The 26,131-nt window shown below is 41.8% G+C and overlaps 1 protein-coding gene across 1 annotated transcript in view; it reads left to right on the forward strand.

The window, feature by feature from the left end:
- The first annotated feature begins 16,019 nt into the window (after window positions 1-16,019).
- The window catches only part of PHYHIPL (phytanoyl-CoA 2-hydroxylase interacting protein like), a 55,191-nt gene continuing 45,079 nt past the window's right edge, over window positions 16,020-26,131 (forward strand). The window contains exon 1 of the mRNA XM_010400817.4: window positions 16,020-16,342. Coding sequence (XP_010399119.1) covers window positions 16,192-16,342 — 151 coding nt within the window. The 5' untranslated portion in view covers window positions 16,020-16,191. The remainder of the gene's footprint in view (window positions 16,343-26,131) is intronic.

A 26,131-nucleotide genomic window follows, 5' to 3' on the forward strand; every position in this document is an offset into this window, starting at 1 on the left:
ATGTCCTTCTAGTATAGATACACTCATATTGAGTAAAGAGCACTAGAAACATCACTGCCTATAATAATGAACTCCAGCGCATTCATTATTGTATAATATGTTGACCTGGCTGAAACATAGGTTTATTTTCTGTAAAAAAAAATTATAAAGTTAGAAAAATCTGGACCTTCCTTTAAATATGCTTCTGATAAATTCCTCCTCCCTCTCCTAAATGCTGAAAATGGGCTGTCCTGTGTACTGAGGTTTGTTTTTTAAAAGTATTTTCAGAGCAAAGACACCAAATAAGATCTTGAGTGATGCATTGGAGAATCTCATATAGCTCATGATGCACCTGTGGTATATGGCAAAAAATATTTGTGGTGCATGGATTCTCACATTTCAGTTTTGGGATTTGCACCTCCTGCAAAGCCCTGTGTTTTCAACCCCAAAGCCAGGTCACCCAAGTCATGTCTGTGTTTGCAGAGCAGCTGCTCCGAGTTAGCAACACTGTAGGTTTTCCAGTGTTTCTGTCTTGACCACAATAAACCACCCATCGCACTGAGACAATTTTATAGGTTCCAGAAGCAGTCACTGGCTACTGCAGAAGCTGGCAAGGCTAGCAATAATTCATGTTAATTGTGATAAATTTCTGTGTCAATGTTTTAAACTAAGTGGTCTCAAGCAATGTGCAACATCCTCTATGAAGCACACGGTGTGGGCAGATTGGGAGCTGCACTTTGCCGCAGGCTGGCAGCTCTGGGCTGGGGCCTGCTGGCCCTGCCCCTCCCGTGCCTTTGCCTATCTCTCAGAAACATCACAGCACAGCAGCGTGCAGCCTTCACAGCACAGTGAATGCTAACTTTTGTTACGTACACTGTGAAAAGAGAGTGCCTGCACTCTGCACTTTTCACTGTGAACACACTGAAAAATTATTCAGCTGAACCAGCCAAGCTAAGTTAAAAGGCTCCATCTTATTGTCCTGGGTTAGTTCACTACAAAATGCCAAAGCACACCTGGGAATGTGGGGAAAGTCAGTCCACAGGCTGAAGTCCATCCAAAAATGAATTGTGTTTTTGTTAGAAAAACCTGCACTCCGTTTTTATTAGCCAGACATATAATAATTTACCAGCCATTCGTCCAGTATCTGCCTCCAGAAGTGAATACGAAAACACTGTTCCTGGATAAATCAGTGTCAGAGATTTGTGTGCCTAAGGCTGAAATGGCTCCCTTCTGAATAGGCTTGGGCTATGCACCTCAAACCTGTTGGGGTTTCATTGCAAGGCTCTGGGGCTGGAGGTCAGCCTGCTTGCAAAGCACAGTACTAAATTTGCTCAGACCAGTTGGGGTATTTAGGTAAACAAGAATGAGTGTAGAAATTTCTGGAGTTTGAACATTAGGCAGGATCTTCCTGCTAATAAAATTAATAGTGAATAGCTAGCTTGTGCAGGAAAATACATGTTAAAGCAATTACAGGACAGTAAAGTAAATGTTTACAGAGGTTGCTGGAAAAATCTGGCAGTGATGTCCTGCTCTGCAGAACAGGCATTCATGGCAAAACTGTAGCAAAGTGATCTATTTAATCTGATTTATATGTACTTTTCTTCTTTAAAAAAAGGCAACCAAACTATGAGTATGATTAGAATCAAAATAAATGCTAAAAGGGCAAATATTTATATGGGCTTCAAGTCAGAATTTAGCTGTGATGAGGCCAAAATGAACACAGTCCAAGAGCCAGAAATTCTAATTGTATTCAGAACAATAGTTTTAAACAAAATAATCTGATCAATTTACTGTAGAAAAGCCCTCAGGGTCTATCAGCGCCAACATTTTATGCTTGAAGAAACAGCATGTTTTCAAAGTATGAAATAACGGGGAGTTTTTCAAAAACATCCTAGTAGTGAAAATGAGGACACAGAGCTGTTCCTTTGCAGGCAGAGGAAGGAACTCGGCAGCATTTATTAGGAATCAACCACAGCTGAACTCTAGAAACCCAGAAGCTCTGACTGTGCTCTGAGTGCAGAAAATGGCTGCCTGGGTGCATTAGGTACCTCTTGCACACAGTCAAGGCTTTAGATGAAAGGTTTTGAGGACAAGGTAGAATTCTGTCATTTCTCCTATGCACAAGCTTTCTTTTTGTTGGAACGTGGTCGTGGAGAGAGATGGGCACTATGTAGGCAAGGGACAGAGCTACAGCAGAAACACAAATACCCAAAACAAGAAAGCAGGAAACCCAATTTTGTCAGCAGGGTAGCTAAACACTGCTTTGAACCCAGCTGAACCTACAAAGCTTTTTGAACATCCCATAACCTATGGTGACAGGTGATTCCTCTCCTTTTAATCTTCCTTTGGTTTTTATTGTTGCAATGGGCAGAACATCTCTTAGTAGGGTTAAATTTTCACGTTAGGCTGGTTAGGGGCTGTCAGTTCCAGGACTTCCCCCAGCACATAAACCAAGGTCCTGCCTTGGTGAGGGTGGAAAAGGAGATATTGGGCTCTTTCACCTTCAAGTGCTGCTATGACAGCCTTACAGCCATCCTCTGCCTCCCCAGCTGCAAAGTAGCAGCTCTGGCTGAGCTCCTGCAGCTTTAAACACATTTCTGATATGTGTTTGTTTAAGCTTCTCTTTAAACACTGCAGTGTTTCTTTCCTGGGTCATTTCTCAAGGACTTTGCTTTCCCTGCTGTTAGAAACATTTTTATTTTTTTAATTTGTAAAGTGGTGAAGAGAAAGGTTGAAAGTGAGTGAAGTGACTAAAGGTGGCTTCTGACAAAATTTTCCTCTTAATGTGTTTGCACCTTGATATGAGAACACAGTATTACTCCAGGATTTGAGGGCCATTCCTCAACAATCTCAAGAAAGTATGAAAGGCAGCTTCAGAGCAGAAATAAAACTTATCCTTGGTTTAGGCTTCCTGTCCTGTGTCTGAATAATTACAAACCAAAATTCACATGTTCCTGATGCAAAGACACAAACCACAAGTCGCGCCATTCAGGAGTTTTGTTACTGTCTGGGAAAAAAAAATGCCACAATGCCCTCAGAGGTTTTGGGCTTTTTTCCTAGTTCTGCTTCATGATAAAGGCCTTGTACATCAAAACTGACACATACTCTGAGATACCATTTGATCTGCAGTTTTATTCTTGTAGACTATGGCAACATTTTCAGGCTGAGCAGTGATTTCTTGCCAGAAAAGCAGCCAAAGTTAGGCTTAAGATTTCATGGCTTGTCTGTTCCTATTTTCCACCAGTTGCTTGAAACTGAAACAAAAATACTGACCACCCAGCTTGAGTATTTCTAGGACTGCTGTGCCTTTAAAAAAAATAATGCTAAGAGCACTTTATGTAAACCACATTTTAGTAACTGCCTTTTATTTTTTTTTTCCAACCACATGCATAAAACATTTTGACCTCACAATATTCTCTACGAGCATCTGGCTTTTCATACAAATTACCTCCTATTATGCTGGGTGGGAGGGGAAGAGGTCATAAACAGACATTTTAAGCACAGGGCTAAAAAGGCTGGGAGTGCCCTCCAGGTAACTTCAGCTCTAAATAATTTCTAAATCATAACCTGCTCAAGCTCAGCAGGTAGTGCATCTTCTTTGGTAGGTTATGCCCAGGATGGTGCTCTGGGAGCTACCATTCCACATAGTTCTTCCATAAACCATGTCCAGGGAGCAGTGATTCAGAAAAGTCTTATGGTCAGCTGGGTTTTGGTGTACTTTCAAGAGGGCAGGAGGATTATACAGCACCGAGGACATCATTGCCTGCCAGCCAGTGTGGATTTGGCCCTTCCCCTTCCCGGAGCTGTGGATCTGCAGGGCCAACATCTGCCATGCACACAAGTGTCCCCCAGCAGTGAGGTGTGTGCAGGTGAAAGCACCGAGCGTTTCTGTGTAAGATTTCACGTGGTGGTGATGTTGCGGGGTGCTCTCAGTGCAGCCAGGGTGACCACGGGAGGCCGAGTGGGCAGCGTGTGTGTGCCAGGAGGACATGCTGTGTGCCTGGGCTCTCCTGCCCCACCACTGGGGAGCCTTTCCAGGCACAGGGGTCTACTCTTGTTGTGGTATAATTGAGAAACTTGTATTCATCGGTAGCTGAATGGTCCTGTGAACACTGCAGAGCTTGTTAAATATCTTTCAAACCCTTCATGATAAGAGATGCTGTATAAATGTAGCAGACTGGTGCTTCCCGTATAGGTCTAATTCTTCTCCCTTACTGAGCTCTCTCATTCCAGTAGGAGCAGGGCAGGACAGTACTTCTGAGGAATGTATTTCTTTGTGATCCACAGTGCCTGTGGAATAACACTGCTTTGACCTGCTGTTTGTGAAAAAGAATAGCATGTTTTACCTTTATTCATTTGCTCTGAAAATGCTTTTGCTTTACCTTAGCAATGCACAATAATTGAAATTTTCCAAGAACTGCTGCCTTTGTATTAATTCTTTCCCTGGCTGTGGACTTGGACCTGGGTGGTTCCCTTCCAACTCACACACGGTGATTGTCCTTACACAGCAGTTGGGATTCAGCTTTTCTTTCCCCTTTCTTAGCCATGTGTTTTGAATATCCTTTTGTCTCTATCCTGTCACATCACCACCAAGGAGCTGAGGTCACATTTTACATCTGAATGTTTTCCTCAAACAACTGGGTCCTGTTTTCCCTCCTGATTCCACGAATTGGTACAAAAAACTTTATCAAGCACTGTATATAATGATTCCCTTTTAAAAAGCAAAATGTTTTTTCTGGCTCTTGTTTGTGTTACTCCTGGTGACTGAAAGATCTGTAAAGTCTCTTCCTGTCGCAGGCTAGCTCTCGGTGGGATGCTTTAGCAGTTTGGATGCGTGTGAACAGACATGTGCCATTTTCCAAGGCAAGCACCCATTTGTTAGCGAGAGCTGCTTGCTCTCCTCTCCATGGGAGCCCTTCCCCACTGACCTTTTGAACCACCAGAGCAAATCGAATTATATAGCCCTACAAAATGGAAACCAGCATTTGGGCTGCCTGAGGGAAGTGTTCCAGCTTCAGTGCAGTTGCCCAGGGAAGCAAAGCCAACAGAGAAACACATTGTCCTGGATGAGGAAAGAATAAGGGCCTGCTGAACAAGTTTTGTCTCTCAAGTTTGTATTATCTTTCTTGTGTCATCTCTTGGGCAAGACTACATAGGCAGGATGATAAATTTTTGCAAGATTTTTCATGTTTGGCTGTGATTGATGTAATCCGTGCAGTACCTGCTAATAGGGTTTCCAGGACCAGTGAGATAGTGGGAACCAGTGCCAGAAATAACAGCTCTAAGTTCATAAAGGCCATATGTACTTTCAGTCTTGTGACAAAGGAATGTACCAGTTCTTGCAAATGGGACACCTCTACACCTCCCTTCTTCCCAGGCTCCCTACACACTGCCGTTTCCCAGGCAAGTGATGTGTGCTGCCCTGTGAGCCAAATAGCTCCTCTTAAATGCATCAGGCAACATATGGGGCACAGCCAGCAGCCACAGAGAGGGGAGGGGGATCTTGGAGCAAAGGGCCTGGCAGGCAGGGAGTCTGTGGGCTCCCAGGGTAGCTCCTCTCCTCCCCTGGTAGTCAGTCCAAGCAGCTGATATGGCTGAGCAGAGGAGGACAGGAGCAGGGGCTGGTACCCAGCCTATGATAGCAATGCTGTGGAGTTTCATAGGAGCACACATCAGTCCTGAAAGGTCAAGTTCAGCGAAAACTGGAGGCAGGGAAATAAAGTTTCCCTTTAAAACTGCAAATAATAATTGAAGAAATTAATCCATCTGCTATTTTGAAACAAATTCTTTAAAATATTACCATGAAACTTAACTTCCCTTTAATGTGTGTTTCAGACCTACCACTTCCCTAAAATGGACTTAGAATAACCACACCTTTCTGTCGCTGTTGAGGCGGTCACGACACATACAGACACACAGCAACTGCTCGGGGCAAAAAGCATCTTTAATTCTACAAAGCCTCTTTTATCCACTTTCTTGGCACTTGTGCTGTGTGTCCATTGGCTACTAAGCTACTACGTTACAAATTATTGGTCACCTACCACTAACACCCATTCTAAACCCATAAACAGCTTCCCACAAACAGCTGCCCATTCTTCTTCTGTTGTTTTGGTTTCTTGCTTCTGTTGATGCTAGAATTCTTATGGGTACAAACCGAATTTTCACGGGTACAAAGTGATTGTGTCCAAATCAATACCTGTGAGACCTTCAGTCCAGCTGTCGGTTCCCACACCTTTCCTCAGAAATGCTGTATGATTGGAGTTGTAGTTCAAAAAGACCCTAACCAGAGGCATTTCCATGGCCAAGCTGAACTGTGAATTGAAGTAAAGAGTACTTCTTAGCTGATCTTTGGTGGATTTCTTTTCCGGTAACACATTAGCTCAAATCTTGTTGCATTTCAAGTCTGTCTTCTTCAGAACTATGTCCTCAAGCTTGAGAGGATGGCAGTGATTTGAGCGGGCTCATCTAAAATGCCTTCATCTTTCACGCAAAGATGCTTACAAGCTTACACAACAGCAGTGAGTCATTCACATAGGATCATGGCCTTATTCACACAGCAAAAGCAAAACCGGTGTTCTCTGTCCCCAGCTCCAGCACTGCTAATATGCAGGAGACACATGATGGATGTGCAGTATGCCCTGGAAAAAATTAATTATTCGTGACTGATGACGCCTCCTTAGTGCACAATCATGCTGTCAATCATAAGTATTACCTTGTTTTCCATGTTTCTTTTCCTTGTTTCCAAGTGGAAAGAAATACGAATGATATCTCTGCATTTCAAGGAAAGGAGCACGAAAGGCCAAAGGCGCTAAAAGCCCCTCTCATATGTTAGAGGCACTACAGCTGTCAGTTTGTTTTGTCCTTAATACTGTGTTAATTAACCCTGTTAAGAATGGCATATAATTTATATGGGACTGAACAAGTGAACACCGGTCTGTCTTTTAGACTGAGGACATGATTCAGCAAGTCCCTTTTGCATTTGCCTGACAGTAAGAATGCACTAATCTCACGGAAGTTACCTGTAATGAGTCGCTGAGGGGAGGCACTGGGGCCTGGTCAAACCTGTGAAAGTAAGCAGAGTTGATTTTAAGTAAAGCCTGCAGCTTTCACTGCAGCTGGGACCCATATCTTTTGTATTTGGCTTTATAAATTTCAGGTATATCACTAAAGTCAGCCGTATAGGTGGAGCTGGTCACTGGAGAGGATCTCGAGCTGAGGATGGAGTAGAGTGAGGTGCCCTTCCTACTGCTTGGACTGTAGAGGGAGCCTAGGCAGTTGTCAGACTAAATCTCTAACGTGTACATGCCTGTACATGGCCAGTGGTGTGAAAGCTACCTAATTCCTGACCCTAGTAATAAGCTCATGTCAGATGTGTAGTCAGACCACATTGTCCAGGAAAAACAAGAAGAAAAAGGCATATTAAGCAAAGGATATGTGGCAGCATAGAATGTGGGCTTTTTCTTTGTTTAAAAAAAACCAGCTCTTTGCTTGCTTCAACTAATTATCAACACAATAGGATTAATTAGCTTTTCGTTTTAAATTATTTTCAAATATCTAGAAATAGGACATCATGTTTAAATCAAGCAAGCAGTCATGTTATAAACCCCCCAGAAAGCAAGGACATTCAGAGTTAACGCTTTTTCAGGGCTCTAACTTTGTGCTCAAGTAGACATCTTTACATATTACAAACTTGAAATTATAAAATAAATGTGTCCTATGCCAATATCATTGCTTAATCATCTGCCTGGTATTACCCTGTTTTTGTACTGACTGACATTTGGATCCACAGATCTGCTGCATTGACTGTAGACAAAAGAGAAAACACGTGTGCTAAAATTTGATACACAAATCAATAAATCGTATGTCCCTTTAAATATAATGGAAGTAAAGGCTCACATTGATCTACATCAACTCTGATTAGAGTTGCGTGGTATTCTCTTTGGAAAAATAAAGCAGAATAGCTGCTGATGAGTGAATTGTAGGCATCAGATGTTACATAGCTGGCTCTCATTGCAGTTAGGCAGAGGAAGCAAAACAACCAGGGAGCCCCAGGACTTTACCAGCTTCTATAAAATGGCATCTATTTAAAAGGGAGGGTTTGCAATGTATTTTCTACAGCTCAAGTGCTCCTTGCAATTTTCATCAGTAAGGAAAAGGAAAAAAGAAAACATAGATGAGAAACCCATCTCTGAGCTGAAGAAATACTGGCATACATTGCCCATTGATTTAAGGTTTTGATTTTAGGGAAACTTGCTAACTGCACATTATCATGCTGCCAAAACATTCTGAGCAGAAGTAAAACTCTTACCAAGATCTATCTACCTTCTCTTTCCTACAACACATAATTAAAAAAATTATGTATCTAAGTGCTTTGCACACGTACATGCTCTAGTTCGTGGAAAAGTGCTGTTCTTTCTGCCTGTGGATGTTACCTGTACCTGACCTCTGCACCCTTTCTCAGCCCTCCCTGTGCAGGACAGTCCCTGTAGGTAAGGCAGCCTCCTCCAGCTCAAAAGCTTGTCAGCTGCCAAGATATCAAGAAAGGCAGAAAGTCAAAAATTATCTTTGGCTTCCTTCACAGCTGGATTGGGAACACCTTTTAATCAAAACTCACTGTTGACATGGTGTTGCTTTGCCCTTGACTGCAGGTTTGTTTGATAGTCGTCCCACATTTTGTACAATGTGTTTTCCAAAGTGGTGCTGCCAAGAGGACTGTGGAACAGAGAGGAGCCAGTCATCAGAATGGTGGGGCACGTCACACACCCCCCTCTGTGTGAGAAGGGTGCCTGGAGCTGGGGATGCAGGGCAAAGTGCCAGCCTTCTCTGTGGGCTCAGTGTCTGCTTACCTGGGAAATTCTCCAGCTTCTGTAAACAGTCTGCAAATGCCTTCATGCATGTCCTCCTCAGCCTCACTCTCTTGTACTTAAGGCAAGGATAGGGAACACTGTCACAGAATAAACAAAAGCCTGGTGAGAAAAATAGGGAAGACAGTGGTTGAGCAGCACTTTTTTCTTCTCTTCATTTGCTCTTTCTTGTGAAGTAACAACCCTTACCTATGGAAGTGCTGCTTGGACCTCATAAATGGGCTCAGGTAGCAATGGACAGCACTACATGCAGTTACACACGTTCCAGGGGCATCCTATCAAGTAATGTCCCATCACTTGTTCTTGTGACTACTAGCATTCCTCAGAAATGGAAGACTGCCTCTTCCCCAAAGAGAAGACCAAACTTCTCCAAATCACAGAAACACAGAATATTCTGAGTTGTAAGGGACCCACAAGGATGATCAAGTCCCACTCTAATGTGAATGGCCTGTACAAGGATTGAACCCACCACCTTGGCATTATTAGCGCCGTGCTCTAACCTAAGACCTTTTCAAAGAACATGAAACAAGTCTGTAAGACGAGACTTGTGGGTAGAAAACAGCTGATAGCAAAGCAGATCTGGCTACAAGTTCAGAACAACAACCTTTCCCTTTGAAGAAAACTACCAGAGCCAAGCATCTCTCTTGAGCATACTACCCAACCCTGAAGATGATTAAGCATTGCTTTCCTCTAGCATTGGATGAAGCAGGTTGGTGCAATAAACTTAGCCTCTCCCTGCTTCATCTCTGTGTTTTTCCTTGGGACTCTATCTCACCCCTTCCCTTGCTGTAAATTTAGAGAAGCAGCAAATTTCTATCACATGTAGTACCCTCACTGCTGGGGTTGTGCTAAGAGCCTCAGACTTTCTCCCAGCCCTGGTCTCTCACACAAATTCTTACTGCATTAAGCATTAGGCAGTACCATGATTCAGTGCAAAGTAAGTGCTGTCCTGGGTTAGCTGTGGTGCCACCAGCACATCTTGTTGATTCCTGTGCAAGCTCTGATTTCATGTTTCCTGTTATCAAAAGATAGCAGGTGATCCTTTACACCCAACTTTTTCACAGATAAATCAGTACATTCTTCAAAACAGGAGGAAAAGGCTCATTTCCTTGCCGTCCCCTGAAAAACTGCCTTCCTGATACTGTGCAAGACTACTGAAAGCATTTGTAAGGATGGAAACATACATTAGTATATTTTATTGGCTTATTTGGAGCTTGAAATGGAGGAGCATGCAGAAAAGTAGGACACCAGTGGCTCATGCTCCTGCCTTACATTGATACAGAAAAACACTTTGGGATTTACTTTGGCAATGGACTACATGAGTAGGTCTCTTCTCTGTCCATGACAGTAGAGCTGAGGAATGCTGTACTCTTCATTCTCTGCATCTTCAGATTTTACTCATAATCCTCTAAAACATGTGGGGAAATTGATTCATAAAAGCTCCACTTTGGAAACAGTACGCCTTCTCCTCCTTATCAGAGAGAATTTTTTGTGCTATACCTTCAAATGTACTAGAAAAATCCATGCTTTTGTATTGTCGCTCAGTGTTTGTGTTTATTATTGAATTCTGTTTTACACTGATTAAGAAGTACTGGCTGCTCACAAAAGATTAAGAATCCATGTAGATGGTTTATCTAAGATCAGATCTTGTATACAATTAAAATCCTTCTGCAATTTTATCTATGCTTTGAAATTCAAATGGCTAAGAAAAAAGCTCCTTAAGCAGACTGCAACAGTTAGATATTTTATTGAATATAGATTCTAAGTACATGCTTACTGACAAATATGCATAATGTGATGGTATATTTTGCTTTACAGAGTCAGGGGTGGATTGAGAAAAGTCTCCAGTTCCAAACCAGCAGAAAGTTGCACAGGATCTCTCCCTGTGCTGCAGATAAGACTGTACTGTGGCCTTGTTCTCGAAAACTCACAGATCCCCACCATTCGTTTAAACTCATTACAGAGGCTGTGTTTCATGTCTCACAGCCTTCAGAGCAGCACACTGGAGTTAAGAGGTGGAATGCTACTGAAATTCAATAAGAACTGGGCAGCTAGCTCCTTCAGACCTCTTGGAAAATCCTTGTCCAAATGTGAAGGAATAAACAGCTGCAAAACAGATTATAACCTTACTTGGAACAACTTTTATGAACATCTGAATGTGAAGTATTCTTAAGGCCCTTCCTGTCCCAACTCTCCCCTCTCATTCAGTGCTAAACTCATCCTCAGCTTTGTGAAGCAAGATGCTGTTCTTTAAAAATCATCATGTTTTAATGTATAGAAAAGCTTTTCTTTTGGCCCAGGGTTGAAACTAACTTCTCTTGGGCTTTGAATCAGTTTTCGTTTTCAAAAAAATTCTATATTTTAATGTAGACAGCAGGCTGGAAATGCCAGCTGTCTGAACCTGTTAAGCAGTATAAAACTTCTGAACAAGTCCCAAGACAGAACGGTTACTGGCCAGAGAGTAGAACAGGTAATTAAAGATATTTAATAGGTGCATTTAACAAATAGCTCTGTGGTTTATCACATAGCTCTACAGTTTATCACAGGAATATCACTTCCAGGCATTCCTGGCTGTATGTAAAATATTCATGCTAGCCCTGGCCTTTTTTCTGCTTGAATATAATGTTTCATGGGAACAGCAAAACCTGTAGAAGTCAGAGATCAAAGCTGAATGTTATTTCCAAAATACCAATGATACACAGAATGCTGTCATGGAAACCTTCCTTACAGACCCTCAGCTGTATAATGGGCCATCATCCCATGCTGTGCTGTGGAACTATTCATCTGTCACCACACCAGAATATGTGGTCTAGAAATTGTAATCACAATAAAAATACAGATAGCATCGCATGATGCTACTTTTCATGGACAAATGGCAAAGCCCAATTTTCATGTACATGTCTGTATGTTGCAAAGATTTGGGATCAGATGGGCTTTGTTTCCTTAAGAAAAGTGGAATTTCCTCTTTTCTCTGAAACCCATGTTAATATTAAAAGAAGGTATAAGCTTTCCAATTACATAATGAAAGGGATTATATTGTGCCAGACTCATTTCCAAGCCACATATCTCAGAGAAAATCCAAATTCTTGAATGAGAGACTACAAAGCTCTGCAGATAGATAAGCTCTGAGAATGCAGGTATCAGCTTCCTCTGGGTTTGGGATATTTAGCTGAGGGAGACAATACATTCAGGCTCGTCTCAATATGGTTTTAGTTGTGTCTTCAGTTTTCAGGTGGACTAAAAAGACTGAATCAGGACATTTGGAATTTCTTACAGGGAGAAAAGAGTAAATCATTGATCTTTTCTTGGTTCGGATTTAGATTGCTCCCAGTAGCTGATTCCTACAATATGTAAGTGAAATGCTTTCTTTTTTGCCTTTCGGTGCCTGTGGTTCAGTGCCTAAAGGGCATTGATGAATACTTAAACAGCTTGCACTAATTGTAATGCATGTTAAACACAACCCCCAAACCCCTCAAAATTTGCATGATGGAAATATAGCAATTCATTAGTCTTAGTTATCAAACATGATAAAAGAAAAATAGAAACATATGTGCTTCTCTATGCCCATATAGGCATTGGAATTAATCTCTGTCCTTTACAGGAACTGCATCTTTTCAAACAGTCTCAGGCAATGCTACAAGTTATTGTAACCTAAAACTCTGTTAATATTGTCCATTAGTGTAGGTCTGTCTCAAAATTGAAAGTGAAGAGGATGTCAAACACTGGCTTTCTCATGCAGCATGTTCACAATCAAGTGCTAGAAATTTAGTGCTGTAAAGTATCCAGTTTGCTGTGGGACTTTCCTAGGTCTCACTGCACAGTAAACCAGATTACAAGAAAATAGAGAGATGAGAAAATAGAGGCTACACAAAAACAATGACCATACAAGATCCTAGCATGAAGAAGGAGCTGCCACAAATTAGTATTCTGGGCTCCAGAGAATAATGAGCTAAGAGTAGGAGATAGTGGCCTAGGCAAATCCCATAGAAGTTAATGGTGCTTATAGCACCGTGTCTCAGCTGAGCTCAGTGGCCTTTTATAGAAATTGTCACACCACCACAGGAGGGACAAGGGAGGAGGTATCACTGGCATATTGTGGGGTAGTGAGGAGCACAACAAAGCCTATTTTTCACTTTTTTTTTTCTTTTTCCTGACATTGTATTTGTGACTCTGCCTCTTCCCCTAACTGATCTGGTTTTCAGGTGAACGAGTGCTGCTAAGTGTTATGCCAAAGGTGTGAGGGGATAAGTTTCCCTTGTGCTTCTATACAAGCTGAATTAAGTGAATCTTGAGAAAAAGAAAACTCTTAATGTACTTTCATGCTGAACAAGCATACCTGTTCTGTTCTTACTCCATGCTGTGGTACTTACTCCTAAGCACAAACCATTTTTGATTACTCGGCTTGGAAGATCTCATTATGCCAACTGACCACTGACCCATACTCTCAACTTCTGTTTTAGTTATTTTATGATAATTTTTGCAAGAAAATGAAATATAAAAAATTTGGAGTAATTTGTATGAATTTCACCTGATTTTGTAGGCTTTCCTCATTGTATCAGAGAAAATCCTTGTTCTACCTGACTTAAAGCTGTGCATGAGGTGTATTGGGAAATAATAGCTCTTTCTCAGATCACAAACATGAATTTCTGACTTTCTAGCCAATATTTAAATTACTCAGAAGTTCCAGTAATTTTTGGAAGACGTCTTCTGCCTTCTGCTTGCATTTCCTCCCTTTTAATGGGAAACTTTGTTCCTGCATCTGAAAGTGAAGAAAAGTACACTAAGCCTGCAATTGTTTAGAACTCAGAAGTGTAGATTGATTAGCAAATACTCTACAATAGCTCTTATAATGGAGAGCTTTAAATAAATGGGGTTTAAACTATTCTTACAGTTTCTAGTGCTTTTTATACAGTCAAAACATGCTGTGTACACTATTCTTTGACTCTGCTGTGTTCCTGGAGGGGAATGAATTAGAATATTCTGAATGCCTTATGTAATGTATTTAGAGAACTTTTTTGTTTGTATCTTTGTTTGAATTTCTTGGACGGAATTAATTAATGGCAAAGTATAAAGGCCAACTTTGAAATCCTAGCTGACTTATACACTAGAGCTCAATTTGTATTCTACATCAAGGAAATGTTTGGATTTGAAAGAAGGACACCATTATCAAAAAGATTTCTGTAGATGGCTCTGTTCATCAGAGTGCCATCTCTTTGCCACAGAAGTGCAGTTTTAACATTTGGGTAATTCAAAAGGAAATTGATTTTTTGATCAGGGTACATATTTAATTTCTTATTAAAAATTAAATGCAGAGCAGGAAATAGTAACTGAATTGGGATAGGATAAAATTATGAAGATTGCATTTGTTTAAAACAATATCAATTTCAGGTGAAAGGTAGAGAGAATAAAGTCTGCAGCCTGTAGACTTTTATAGTCCTGTGGAAATCTGATGGGGTAACAGCTTCTAGGAGAGAGATTTTCTAGGAAATCTGATGGGGTAACAGCTTCTATTCTTTCATATTCATACATATTTCTTTGTCCAGTAGTACACTACTGCAGTAATACATAAGGATTAATTTCTTAGTGGGTATAAGTTTGTCTAGTTTCATTGAAGTCAGTGCAATAAAGATAATTTGCATGCATTTCCAAAGGGTTTAATCAGCTGGTCACTGCAGCATTAGGGACGTCAGCAGCAAAATTCTTCTTTTGTCTTTGTGGAAAAGGGGTTATTCATGAAATGCCATGTTGTGATTCAGGCAAGTAAAGCAGTAGCTGAGAGCGTGCTACTGTGTGTGCCTCGCCCCTCTGCCTGCTCCACTGTGGGACCAGCAAAGGGGAGCACATGGAGGCCCTGCTTGCCACCTACACTTTCCTAGGTACCACATACTACAGGCAGGGAAGGGCTTTCCTTGTGGGCAAAGCAGCTCTGCCTAAATGATAACAGAGAGACTGAAAAGAAACCCACGTCATCTGGGGCTGTAGGACATACACCAGCTTCTGTTAAAGCTGCTGGAATTTCCCCAGAGTTCACTGCAGGAGCAACATGAGCTCCTGTCTGAACATGGTGGGGCCCAGGGGGAGGTGGACATCCCATGTTTATGGCAGACTGGACCTGTGCCTTTGTTTGGGCTGTAGGAGGCAGAAAGCTCAGCAAGGAAGGCCAGAGGGATTCAAGCTCATGCAATAAGTTCAGGAAGCACACAGGATTTTTTTCCAGTCTAGAGATCTCAAAGCTTGGAGAGGACCAACCTTGGTGATTTTTTTCTGATCTATTTCTTGTGTTCTCAGGCCTGGAAATTTGTGCAGTCATGCAAATCCGTGCAAAGTCAGCATAATGGTCCAGGAGCTCATATATAGTGCCCAGCCAGTAGGGTACTAAGACTTGTAAGTAGATGAAAGGTCTTGTCTTTGTGTTTTCCAGGATTATTCTCCCTGTCAAAGCGAAATTGGACAGGAAGGAGTAGAGTATTGATAACATTGTTTATGCTTTTAAATATTTATAGTGTAGGGAAAGGATTAGTTGAGATGGTATTTTCTAGCTTCAAAATAATTTTTCTCCTCACACTAGCAACTCTCTTTTTTTCTTCTCAAACATTATATATGTTCTGCCTCATTTATTTATCTCTGTGGCACCTTGGCATGGTCTTGAGAAATGTTAAACACTGTCCAGCCTGAGTCTTTGGGAACAGTGGAGCATTAAAGACAATTTTGTAGCATCAAGCTCTGAATGAGAATATTGATCACAGTCACATCATATTACCTTGCCCTATTTCTCTGATACCAGTGAATTTCCACATTCCTACAAGAGACAGGATATTAGGATAGGGACAGTAGCTGGTATACAGAAAGCCCAGCTTCTCTGGCCTATTTGACCCTGGGCAATCATGGATTTCCTCCAGAGCTGTTAAGAGCACTGTGGACAAGCCTGTGTTTATACTCCTGCAGTACAATGTGAGCAGTGGCACAGAAATGCTGCTGGGCTCCTGCCAAAGGGCCACACAAAGACAGCCAGATCATCTCCCTGCAATGCAAATGCGATGACAGTGGCAGCAGGGGAAGCCTGGCTGTGCAGCCACCTCCTCCTCTCCCCTTCTCACCCTCCCCAGTTCTGGTACTGGGAGGTTACCAAGAGCACTGGCTGCAAAGGGATTTTGGTAGACACAGTGCCTTCAGAACTCAAAGCTCATGCCCGTCTGACTTTGGGATGGGAATAGTAATATCCCAGGACCCCTACTGACCCTTCACTTCAGGTGTCTTTGGAGTCTGGCAAGTGGCCAGAGTGGGCAGGACCATTCCTTCATGAGGCCCCAACACAACTTTAAACAAAACCTCTCTTCTCTGTGTCCGAATGAGGGGACTGGCAGGAGCTGGGGGAGGAGCACCAGCAGGGCAGTGCAGAGCCCTCAGTGACGGGAAGGGCCCACGGAGAAGTTGCCATCTCCAGCGTGAGCAAAGGCAGCCCCCAAGCCAGGATACCAGACGGCCACTCTGTGCACGAGGTACAGCACTCCTGGGGCAGAGGGAGACTGGAAAGAGGGAGGAGAGGGAACTAAGCAACTAGGAGAGGAAGGGGCTAAAGAGAGCAGAGAAACTAGGGTGGAGGGGCTTGGAAGAACCTGACCCACTGCCTGAAGGGAAAATGGGATTCAATGGGATGCTCCGATATGCGGAAAGTAGCGAGTGGTGATACTACGGGCAGCAAAAGGAGCATTTACTGTACAATTAATGGCTTGATGCAATCCTGAGTATGCAATGACTGAGGGAGTTGAGCGGGAATACCCGTGTTAAGAGGAAAAATGCAACATGCATTTTACTTCAAATTTGTACTTTGCTTGCATTTTTTTGTCTGGTTCCCACATGTCTCCAGAATTTATCAACATACAATTGTATTTTTCTGCATTGCTGATCTTCTCCTAAGCCATGAAGTCAGAAAACTCTCAAACTGAATTTTCAAAATCAGAAGTTTCCCTTCTTGAAATCAGCAAGTAAGGGATTCACTGTGTCCCATTTCATCGGGTTTCCCATCTGTAAATGTAAGCGATTTGGAAATAAGATTTAAGAGATGGTGCCCTCGTCTGAAGGGATGGTTAGACCTGCTCTTTGGTATGAGTATTTGACAAAGCTCAAATATGCTTTGTTTTCTTGGACTTGAATACCTTTGGATCACAGATGCTCAAGGATAAAAGTTTATTTATTTATTTGTTGCTTGTTTTCTGAGTGGAGTTTTATTTATTTATATATGTGCAAAATGTTCTATTCTACTGGGTGGGATGTCAGACTATTTATTTTGGCACCTGTTTTAAGAAATAGGTGCTTTTACTCTGCAGCTGAGTGGTTTTGCTTCAAGTTCCCTTAAGATTCTAAACCCCACCAGAGTAGTGGTTCACTATAAAACAAAAAGTGAATAGTACTTGGCTTTATAAATTTCGTAAATATAACCTTCCATTTTCATGAATCTCACACGGGTCAGCATCCTTGGATTCACTTTTTTTTTTTTTTTTTTTCATTTTAATTCTTATTGGAAAGTTTGTTACGTAGGGTAATAAGTTGCAGCTGTCTTTATTTTGATACAACATGATTTACTGCTTCATTAAGAAAATTTTACCAAAACAACACACTCTGTGTCATGGCAGAGTACTCTCTATGCAAAATGCAGTTATACAGTATTTCCCCATTGATATTTCTCCCAAGACTTGTTTGGGGTTTGGAAGGCAGGCTGAGGACAGCCGGCCACCACAGCCGTGGCTTCAGCCTCATGCTGTCATTATCAAACACACAAACCACACACCAGCGTCCACAGGACAGATGTCCACCCATGGACTGGCTACGAGCCAGGCCTAACTCACCAGGTAGGATCTGCTGGAGCAGAGCAACCCAAGCTGGAAGCAGCAGACAAGGGGCTGGATCTCAGCCGCCTCTGAGCAGTGTGAGAGTGCACAGATTCCTGCTCTCCCGTGTGCTTGGGGCACTGGGAACACCATGGGAGAGAGCAAGTAGAAGATTCACCCCTCAAATTCTCTGCTGTCCTGCCAGTCTGGAGATGGCAGCATGAGGCTGCTCTTTGACCTCTTTGGTAAATACAAATGAGGGAGCAACACAGTATAGCCTGTGTTCAACTGGAAGAGAAGTGGTGACTTTGCAGGGTGCTCGGGTTCCCCACTCCTGTTCTTCCTCAGGCTGGCCCATCCTCATGAGCTCTTCACTCCTCTGTGAGGGACTGACCCCATGCTGGCAGGAAAAAATTATACCCGCCTCTGCCTTAGTCTTTCTTGGCCACCTGCTGCTAAAATCAGCTAGCTAATGTCTCACTTTCCGGAGCAGCATGCCAGGACCTTCATTTTCATTCAGAAGGTGCCATTTTATGCTTGGGGTTTGGCTGTGAGGCAGTGTTGCTATTTCTCTACAGCCATAAATTTCAAGCTTTTAGGCTTAAGAAATAGGGTGGAGAAAGTATCTTCCCTTTTTGTGTGCTTATGCCAATAACTGTCAATGTAAACAGCTGCATTAATGAGGCTTGTTGAAAGTGTTTTATTAGGAAATGTGAAAGTCATTAACTTTTCAGTAAGAAAGTGTGAATGTCCCTTCTTATATTTGCATGTGAAACTATAAAACTTAATTTTCTATATATATACGAACATTTTGTCCATCATAGTAGCCAAAGCACTTTAGTAAGGCATTTGTCATTTCAGTTTAAAAAAGCACTGTCTTTTTTCATACACCACCTTACATTCCCAAATTCTTTGATAAAAGACAGTCTATGCTTATGTGAATGTAAAAATAAATGCATGGGTGATGTTCTGTGGGCAGAATCCTCATTTTGGAGGCTGGCTGGAGAGTGAATAGGCATCATTAACACCAAATGAAAAATTTTCTTTACCCGTGTAGCCAGTTGGTTTCACAAGTGATTTGGTTGGATGTTTTGTTATGCAGTCTATATTTTGAGTTTGCTTCAGTTCTGTTTGTTTTACTTGCATCTATAAATCAAGCTTTTTGAGGCTTCACAGACAAAAATTCTTGAAAATCTCAGTAGGTTTGACTCTTCAGAATGATGATGTTTCAGTTGTTGATGCTATGATAAATTTTTATTATAGAGAACTTCCTTCTAAGGGAATGGGGCTGTGGGATTTGTTCAGAATTAGTAGTTGTGTAGGGATGACACTCAGAAGAATAGCAGTGGTGGATGGAGGCAGGGAAAAAGGCTTTTGAAGAAGGTGGAGAAAGGGTGGGCACGCTCCTCATAGAGAGAATTGTCATGGCAAAATGTAAAGAGAACGTGAGTAGAAGACAGAACCCTAACACCAGATTTTTTTCCCTATAAAAGAATGTAGTGAATCATTGTGTAAGGATTGTAGAAAATCCACAGGAGGAAACCTCATGGCAAGAAATAGGTGTAGAAAAATACCCAAAAAATGTGTAGTGCCATTTTAATCTACAATATCATTATTTTGCTGTTTAACTCCAATAGTTAAAAGTTCGTGTGTAACAGAAACAATTTCCTCAGTCCTAAAACAATAATCTTAATGCCCTTCCTATTTCTAACAGCAACAAAAAAAGTTGGAAATAATTAAATGCTTTTGTGGATGCACAAATATATAACACAGAATCCAAGTCACACAGTGAGAAAAAGTGCCATGTTGAGCATTACACTGTTTTTCTCTGGATAATTCAATGTGTGAATCATTTCATTATTATGTCACTGCTTCCCTATACACTAGATTTCAAGAAAGCAATTTTACGTGTACAGTATTTAAGCACACATGAAGGCCTGCTGAGATTTGTTGGGATTACACTTAAAATCCTGCCACAGATGCAGAGAATACTCAGCTTCTTCCTCTAAAAGGCTAGTCACATCTTCACATATGATGAGATATTTATTGAGTGCAACGTTAACAGCTACCATATTGCTGTACTCCCACGCTGACACAAACGTTGGCAGAAGCTACTGTGCCAGCTGCCCACTTTACACACTCTAGTGGCACCTTTTCTCCTCCTCAAATCCATAAATTGCCATTATCATCCAATTAATGCTCAAACAGTGATATTTTTTTCTGCCTGACATATTTCTCAGAAAATAAAAAAAGATGGATACACAGGAGTCTGTAAAACCAGAACAAACCCATCAGTTAAGACTTGTTCGATGCCAGAAAATACCCTGGAGTCCTCTGTGGGAATATTATTATAGGGAACCAAGGATTAGTGTAGAGATTGAGGAGATTAAACCTTAATTAAAATGAGCACTCATACACAGAACACACAGCAGACAACTATTCTTTTAGCTGTAATGGGGCAGGTCTCCCTGCAGCTGCTCAGGTCGCACATCCCGTCCCGCCCAAGGGGGGGTTACTGCAGCGGCTGCTGGAGGGCACGTTGCTTAGGTCACTATAGAGACACACAGCTACAGAAGGCTCCTCAAGGCATGGTGCTTCTCTGCAACAAGATAAGGTGACTTCCATAATCAGCATTTGTACCTAAACTGTGCACAGGGGTTTTGCCCTTCTGTTCACAGACTGTGCTGCTCCAGCCCATGAGGCTCTGTTCACTAACAAGTCAAAGCATGGGAGCTGCATTCCCCTCCCGAGTGCACAGAACTGGAGGGGATGATCATTTCTGATAAGTTTTCATCTTCAGAAGTATTTATTTCAGATCTAAGATAGTCTCTGCCTGTTCGCCTCCAAAATATGCTGCAGGGGTATATTCAAGACTTAAATTTGTGTGCCTTTTTACTTCTAAGGATGTTGACACAATTTTCTAAGACAGTTATACTTCTCACATTTAAAAAGTAAATAAATCAACCTAATTTGGTGCATACTATTTCTGTGATTGCATAATAATTTTTCTCTGTTCCTAAGGGATTTTATGTTCTGTAGACTTGTGATGAACAGGAAGCACGTAGAGATCATACTGTGGTTTACTAATCGTTGAAACGTGAGGGAAAAAACTTCAGCTTTTTATGTACATCCTTTCCAATATTTTGAAATAGAAACACAGAATACAAAAATATATCTAAATCATGTACCAACATCTTTGCAAAATGTCACAGTACCACTCTTGTCTGGAGTTTGGGTATAGAGTCAAGAAGAGTTCTTCTGGAGTGTCACTCTTTGAATGATTTCAGAACTCCTGATGTTTGTAATCCACTGTTATCCAATATTTTATTACTCTCAGTAGGACATTTACTGGAGAGATGAAACCTGAGTAGGCCACAATTTATCCTTTCAGCAGTTCTTGTTGGGTGCTCTTGGCTGCGTGGAACTATTTACTCTTGAGCGGAGCCATGGAGGATCTCTGTGTTGTGATGGTGTTTGGCAGCATTCCCTTCTGACCTAATCTGTGTTTTGGTGGAATGTTATTTTAGGGACATATTTGATAGCTTAGAAGCAATGTCTAGAAATAGATAGCAATGTACATCTACATGTAATAGATAGATGTACATCTCTTAAAGCAGAAGGGCTTTTGCTGCTCAGACTCATAACTTCATTCCTTGAATTTATTCTGGGCTTGCTGCACTAAAAGTGTTCCTCCAGATCATTGCCAAATTATTTATCGTTTCAGGGCATATTATTTTTAAATTACTTGAGATAGTGTCATAACAGGTATAAAGGTGGTGGTGTTATTATTATTGTTATTATTATACTGTTGAAATACAGTGCCATCAACCTCCAGATCTATTTTTAGAAAGCTTTCCTGTGAAAATCCTTCTTTACTTATCCACTGAGGGTATTTGAGCTGAATCTCTGTTTCATCTCCTGTGTTGGAGTCAGTGAACTTCCTTTGTGCTCTCATTCTGGGAAGAACGTAATCTCTGTCTTAGGTGACTTCATAAGAGATTTTATCCTTCCAGTTTTCCTTACCCTCTATTACTTGGAAAATGTTTAGGTTTTTTTATAAATAAGCAACAATATATTGTGTATGCTATGTTATTAGGTGAGTGAATTAAAAAGGCAACTTGGCAAAAGAGGGTTGAGAGGAGAAGGAGAACTATGACTTACTTCAGTGCAGAAGGAAAAGCAAAAACTTTGTAGAACCAGAGGAAAAAAATTTTCCTTCAGAATTCTAGTAAGCAGTATTAGTGACTTTTAAAATAACAGTGTATACTGGGGCATGTACATAGGAGCACTAAGAAAGCTCAGCTATCTCGTGACCACCAAGCAACACTGGTGTGCAGCCACTGCCTCCAACACAAACAGCTCAGCTCCACCTGAGGAGCCCTCCTGGAGGCAATCTATCACTCACAGAACAGTTATAAATAGGGTCTGCTGTTCATATACATCCAGTGGCTTTTGCAACTAAGCTGTATTTGTGTCCAAGAGAAATATTTGGATGACTGAATGTCTCCCTCCTAGGAGTGGAGAAAAAAAGAGGGCAGATTGTCAGCACAGGTCAAGAAAGTAGTGAAACTCAGAGCTGTGTGCCTGGATGCATTTTGTCTTCCGAATCAAAGCGTTGCCACCCTGTGCAACCTTTTGAGAGACGCTGGCGCCTTAGGCTTAAGTACCTAATGTCACAGTGAATGAAGAGAGCCAGACAGCCAACTTACTGCTTAGGACTGAAAACAACACAGCAAGTGGAAGGAGGAGGAGCGCTGGAAGAACCTTACGAAGATTTTTAATAGAAAAGATAGATTTGAGCGAAAAGTTAGCTTCTTGAAACTCCCCTGGCTCTGTGTTTCTGTGTGATGAGAGCAAAATAGTTTAAAAACATTGGGGTTTTTGGTTTGTTTGGTTTTGGCTTTGGTTTTGTTTTTGCTGTCATTGTCTGCCTCACAAAGAAGACTTTTAGAAATTCCAGTCAAGTATGTAACACGGTGAGTTACTAGCTCTCCAGAGCTATCTTGAGGAGTCTATCTAAAGAATGATGAACTTGGATGCCGATGTAGCACCTGTGAGAGACATGAACAGATTCACTTGGTGGGCACAGCACAGCAAAGCAGGAGACTTGCAGCCCTGGTGTGAGCAGCAACAGCACAGAGCAAGAGGGACACAGCTCAGTGGGGCTTGTGGTCACAGGGCTGCTCTCATTTGGTAATAAACACAGGAAACTCTCATTTTCTCAACTGACTGGATCTAGAGATTATCAATGTGTCATTACTGGGTTTCCACCATGAAACAAGAACATGCAATAGATCTTCCCCTAGTCTGGGGTTTTTTCCCTCCTTACTCTCTCTCTCTTTGGACATTGTCTCTACCAGAGCCATTCTGCAAGGGCATAAGATGGCTGCATCTATGGTGTTTGGATTTATGTCTGTGTTTTTTCGTTGTAAAGCCAATGTTAGGAGCTTTAACAAGCTTTTCCTTGAGTTCAGTCTTGATCTTACTGCCAAGGAAATGTACATCAAGCAAGATTTTGCATTTTAAGGAAAAAAATGCAAACAGCAAGAAAAAGAGACAAGTTTTTGATAAAATATGCATGTTTAGGCTGTGTTTTCCGTTTGAGAGGCTGATCAGGTCCAGCAGGAAAAACATTTTAATACTAAATAATTTCAGAATTACAGCTTTTAGAATAGAACAAAAACCCCTCTGGATAAGGCCTTTCATTTACTACTAGTGCATCAACAGGGCAGAGGTGAAATTTCATTAGTTGCCTCTGTCTTTTAGGAATCCAGTCTTTACCAATGCATTATTCCAAATCCTTCACCAAATAATCTGCATAATGATTGCAGTGTCTGTGAGTCTCATCACCAGCACATTTTTTCGTTAGAACATATATGAAGGACAAACAGCTAGACTGAATTTATTAAAAAGTTTGAGCAAATGCTGGTGGAGGGTTTTTTCCAGTATTTTCTCAGCTATTTTAAGAACTGGTACAACTCTCATCTAAAAGCAATGAAAAACTTCCATCCCTTACTGAGTTCTGTAAATCCGTGAGCCCTCTATACCTCATGCTCAGAAGTAAAGACAGGACAGACCCTCTCCTGATCTTGACCTTTTTTCTCCAGGCATTAAATTTCTCACATTACTGCAAACAGCCTCCACCCGTGAGCATTGTTCATCTCTTTGGTATTTTCAGGTCTTGCATGTGTTGGCTCTTTGCCATTGTATCTGAGCACAGTGTTCTCAAAGCTTGCAGTATGACACATGATACAGCAAAGACAGATAAAGGAACAGAGCAGACAGTAATCGATAGGAATGAACAGGACAAAAGAGCCTCTCAGCATTTTCCACTCATTCTGCTACTTTTACTTTTTTTCCGTTCTCTTTATCTCGTTTTGTTTTTTACATTCTTCACTCTCTGCCTTTAAGATTTTAAACATTTTAAGTCAGTCCCTCTGTCTTTACTACAAGCATAAGTTATGAGGAATGAGCAAAAGGAGCTACAAGCAACACACAGCAGGAGCTGCTGATGCAGCACATGAGGAGACCAAATGGAATAGTGTGGCTCGAAATCATAAATCAGCATGCAAAAAGTCTCAAAATGTGCATGTCACCATGAGGTAGCTGGTTAGGAAGAACAACATGTTTTTCTCCAACATAAACCTACCATAGGAACAACCCATTTGCAATCTCTAAGCTCCAGTTTTTGAAGCTTTTTGTTCGGTTTTGTTTAGTTTTTACTTAGAATTAAAATTGATTTGCTTAGTTACCTCCCATATTATTCACTGAACATCTGATTAGCTAAATACCACGTAGTGGATTATCACACAAGATTCTATGGTGAGATGCAGCTCTTGGTTAAATTTCTTGTATATATAAGAGGGTGAATTTTATTTCTGTTGACTTTTTATTAGCTTGGAATAGTAAGAAAAGATTTTCAAAATGTTGAGCTCCAAATCCACTGCTGTTTTGATGTTCAAATTCTGCACATCACATGTTTTCTTTCTCAGTCCTTACGTAAGAAGATTACACAAGAGAAGACTGTAATCTCCAAAATCATTTACCGTATTAGACAGCAGCTACCACCAGTGGATCTTTATCAGCTGCCTGGAGCAGAAAGGAGACACGTGGCTATACATTTGGAAACTGGTCATTTACAGTACTCATCAATGTGTGCTGCCAGTCATGGGCAGATGTCATCAACAGTCATTATGCAGCTCTGAAAATAGAACCAAACTTGACCTGGACAGGTCCTCAAACAATTCATAAACTGCCTCTGAACAATGGAAATGTGTGGAGTCCATTCTCTCCACCAGCCTCTTGCTGTTCAGTGATCCTGCAGACCCAGTGTTACGGCAGCGTGGGGAGGGGACAGTCAGTTGGGATGTACATGGCAAGAAGATGTCTCCTGACTCTTCAGAGTTACAGTTTCTCTATATGTCCCTGACTGGGGACAGGAGAGGAGCATCCCTACCATGTCCTGGCTGATCTCTGGAAATGGCAAGTTTTATTTGCCCATTGTGTCTTTTCCTTTTTTTTCTTTTCCCCGAGAACCTCTGGTAAGCAAAGACAGTGAGTAGGAGAAAGCACTTTGGGGAAGAAAAGGGCAAAGTGGTTTTAAGAGTGGGAACAGTCCTGTGCAGAGCCAGGAGTTGGACTCAATGATCCTTGTGGCTCCCTTCCAGCTCAGCATTTTCTGTGATTCTATGAGAGCACCTCTGCCCTGTGTTTGCTTCTTTGTCTGTCCCAGGCACTGTGCTGTGCCCTAGGAAGGGAAGGAACAGCATCAGGATGCAGAGGGGTTCCTGTGCTTCCACCTTGCCCACTTTCCCAGACTATGTGAACTCTGCATGGAGAGCTGGTGCCGTGGCCCTGACAGCACTCCCTCAATTGCTGTGTTGTGTGGAAGGGGACAACCTGCCATGGTCTCGCATTCACACACTTTCCTAAATCTGGCTTGCTCTGCTTAGCTCCCACGACAGGATAAAGAGGACGGCGGGGGGAGTTCCTTCCCTCTCCCTTCCCTGCCCTTACCCAAGGCTTGAGAGGAACACTGCCTTCTCGTTTCCTTTGAGAAGTGCTGGCGAGCACAGGCTGTTACAGTGCGTGCACACAGTCCTTGGCATCAGAAGTGGTCAGCTGCTCCCATGCTCCTGTTTGCTTGCTGGCGTGTGGCAGAGGGCATGAGAGAGAGGAAAGCAGTGCTACCCTTCTGAAATGAGCTATAGCAAGTGCTGTGTGCCCACAGCTCCAGCCAGCCTGCCAGGGCTTGTCTGCTCGTTAGTTAGCAGGTAGAACATTACAAGTGACTTGCACTTAGTTGCTCCCCTGTGCCAGCCCCTCTGATCTCCAGAAGGCCTGGAAGACATGATTTAAGGCAGTAAGAAATGTGTTGCTTAGCCTTTGTGGAACGGCACAGCCCATGTTTGTGTGGTAACGTTATGTTTGAAACACAAGAGTGCTTTGTAGAGGTTACCA

Source organism: Corvus cornix, chromosome 6 (assembly GCF_000738735.6).
Source record: "Corvus cornix cornix isolate S_Up_H32 chromosome 6, ASM73873v5, whole genome shotgun sequence".
Taxonomy (NCBI): Eukaryota; Metazoa; Chordata; class Aves; order Passeriformes; family Corvidae; genus Corvus; species Corvus cornix.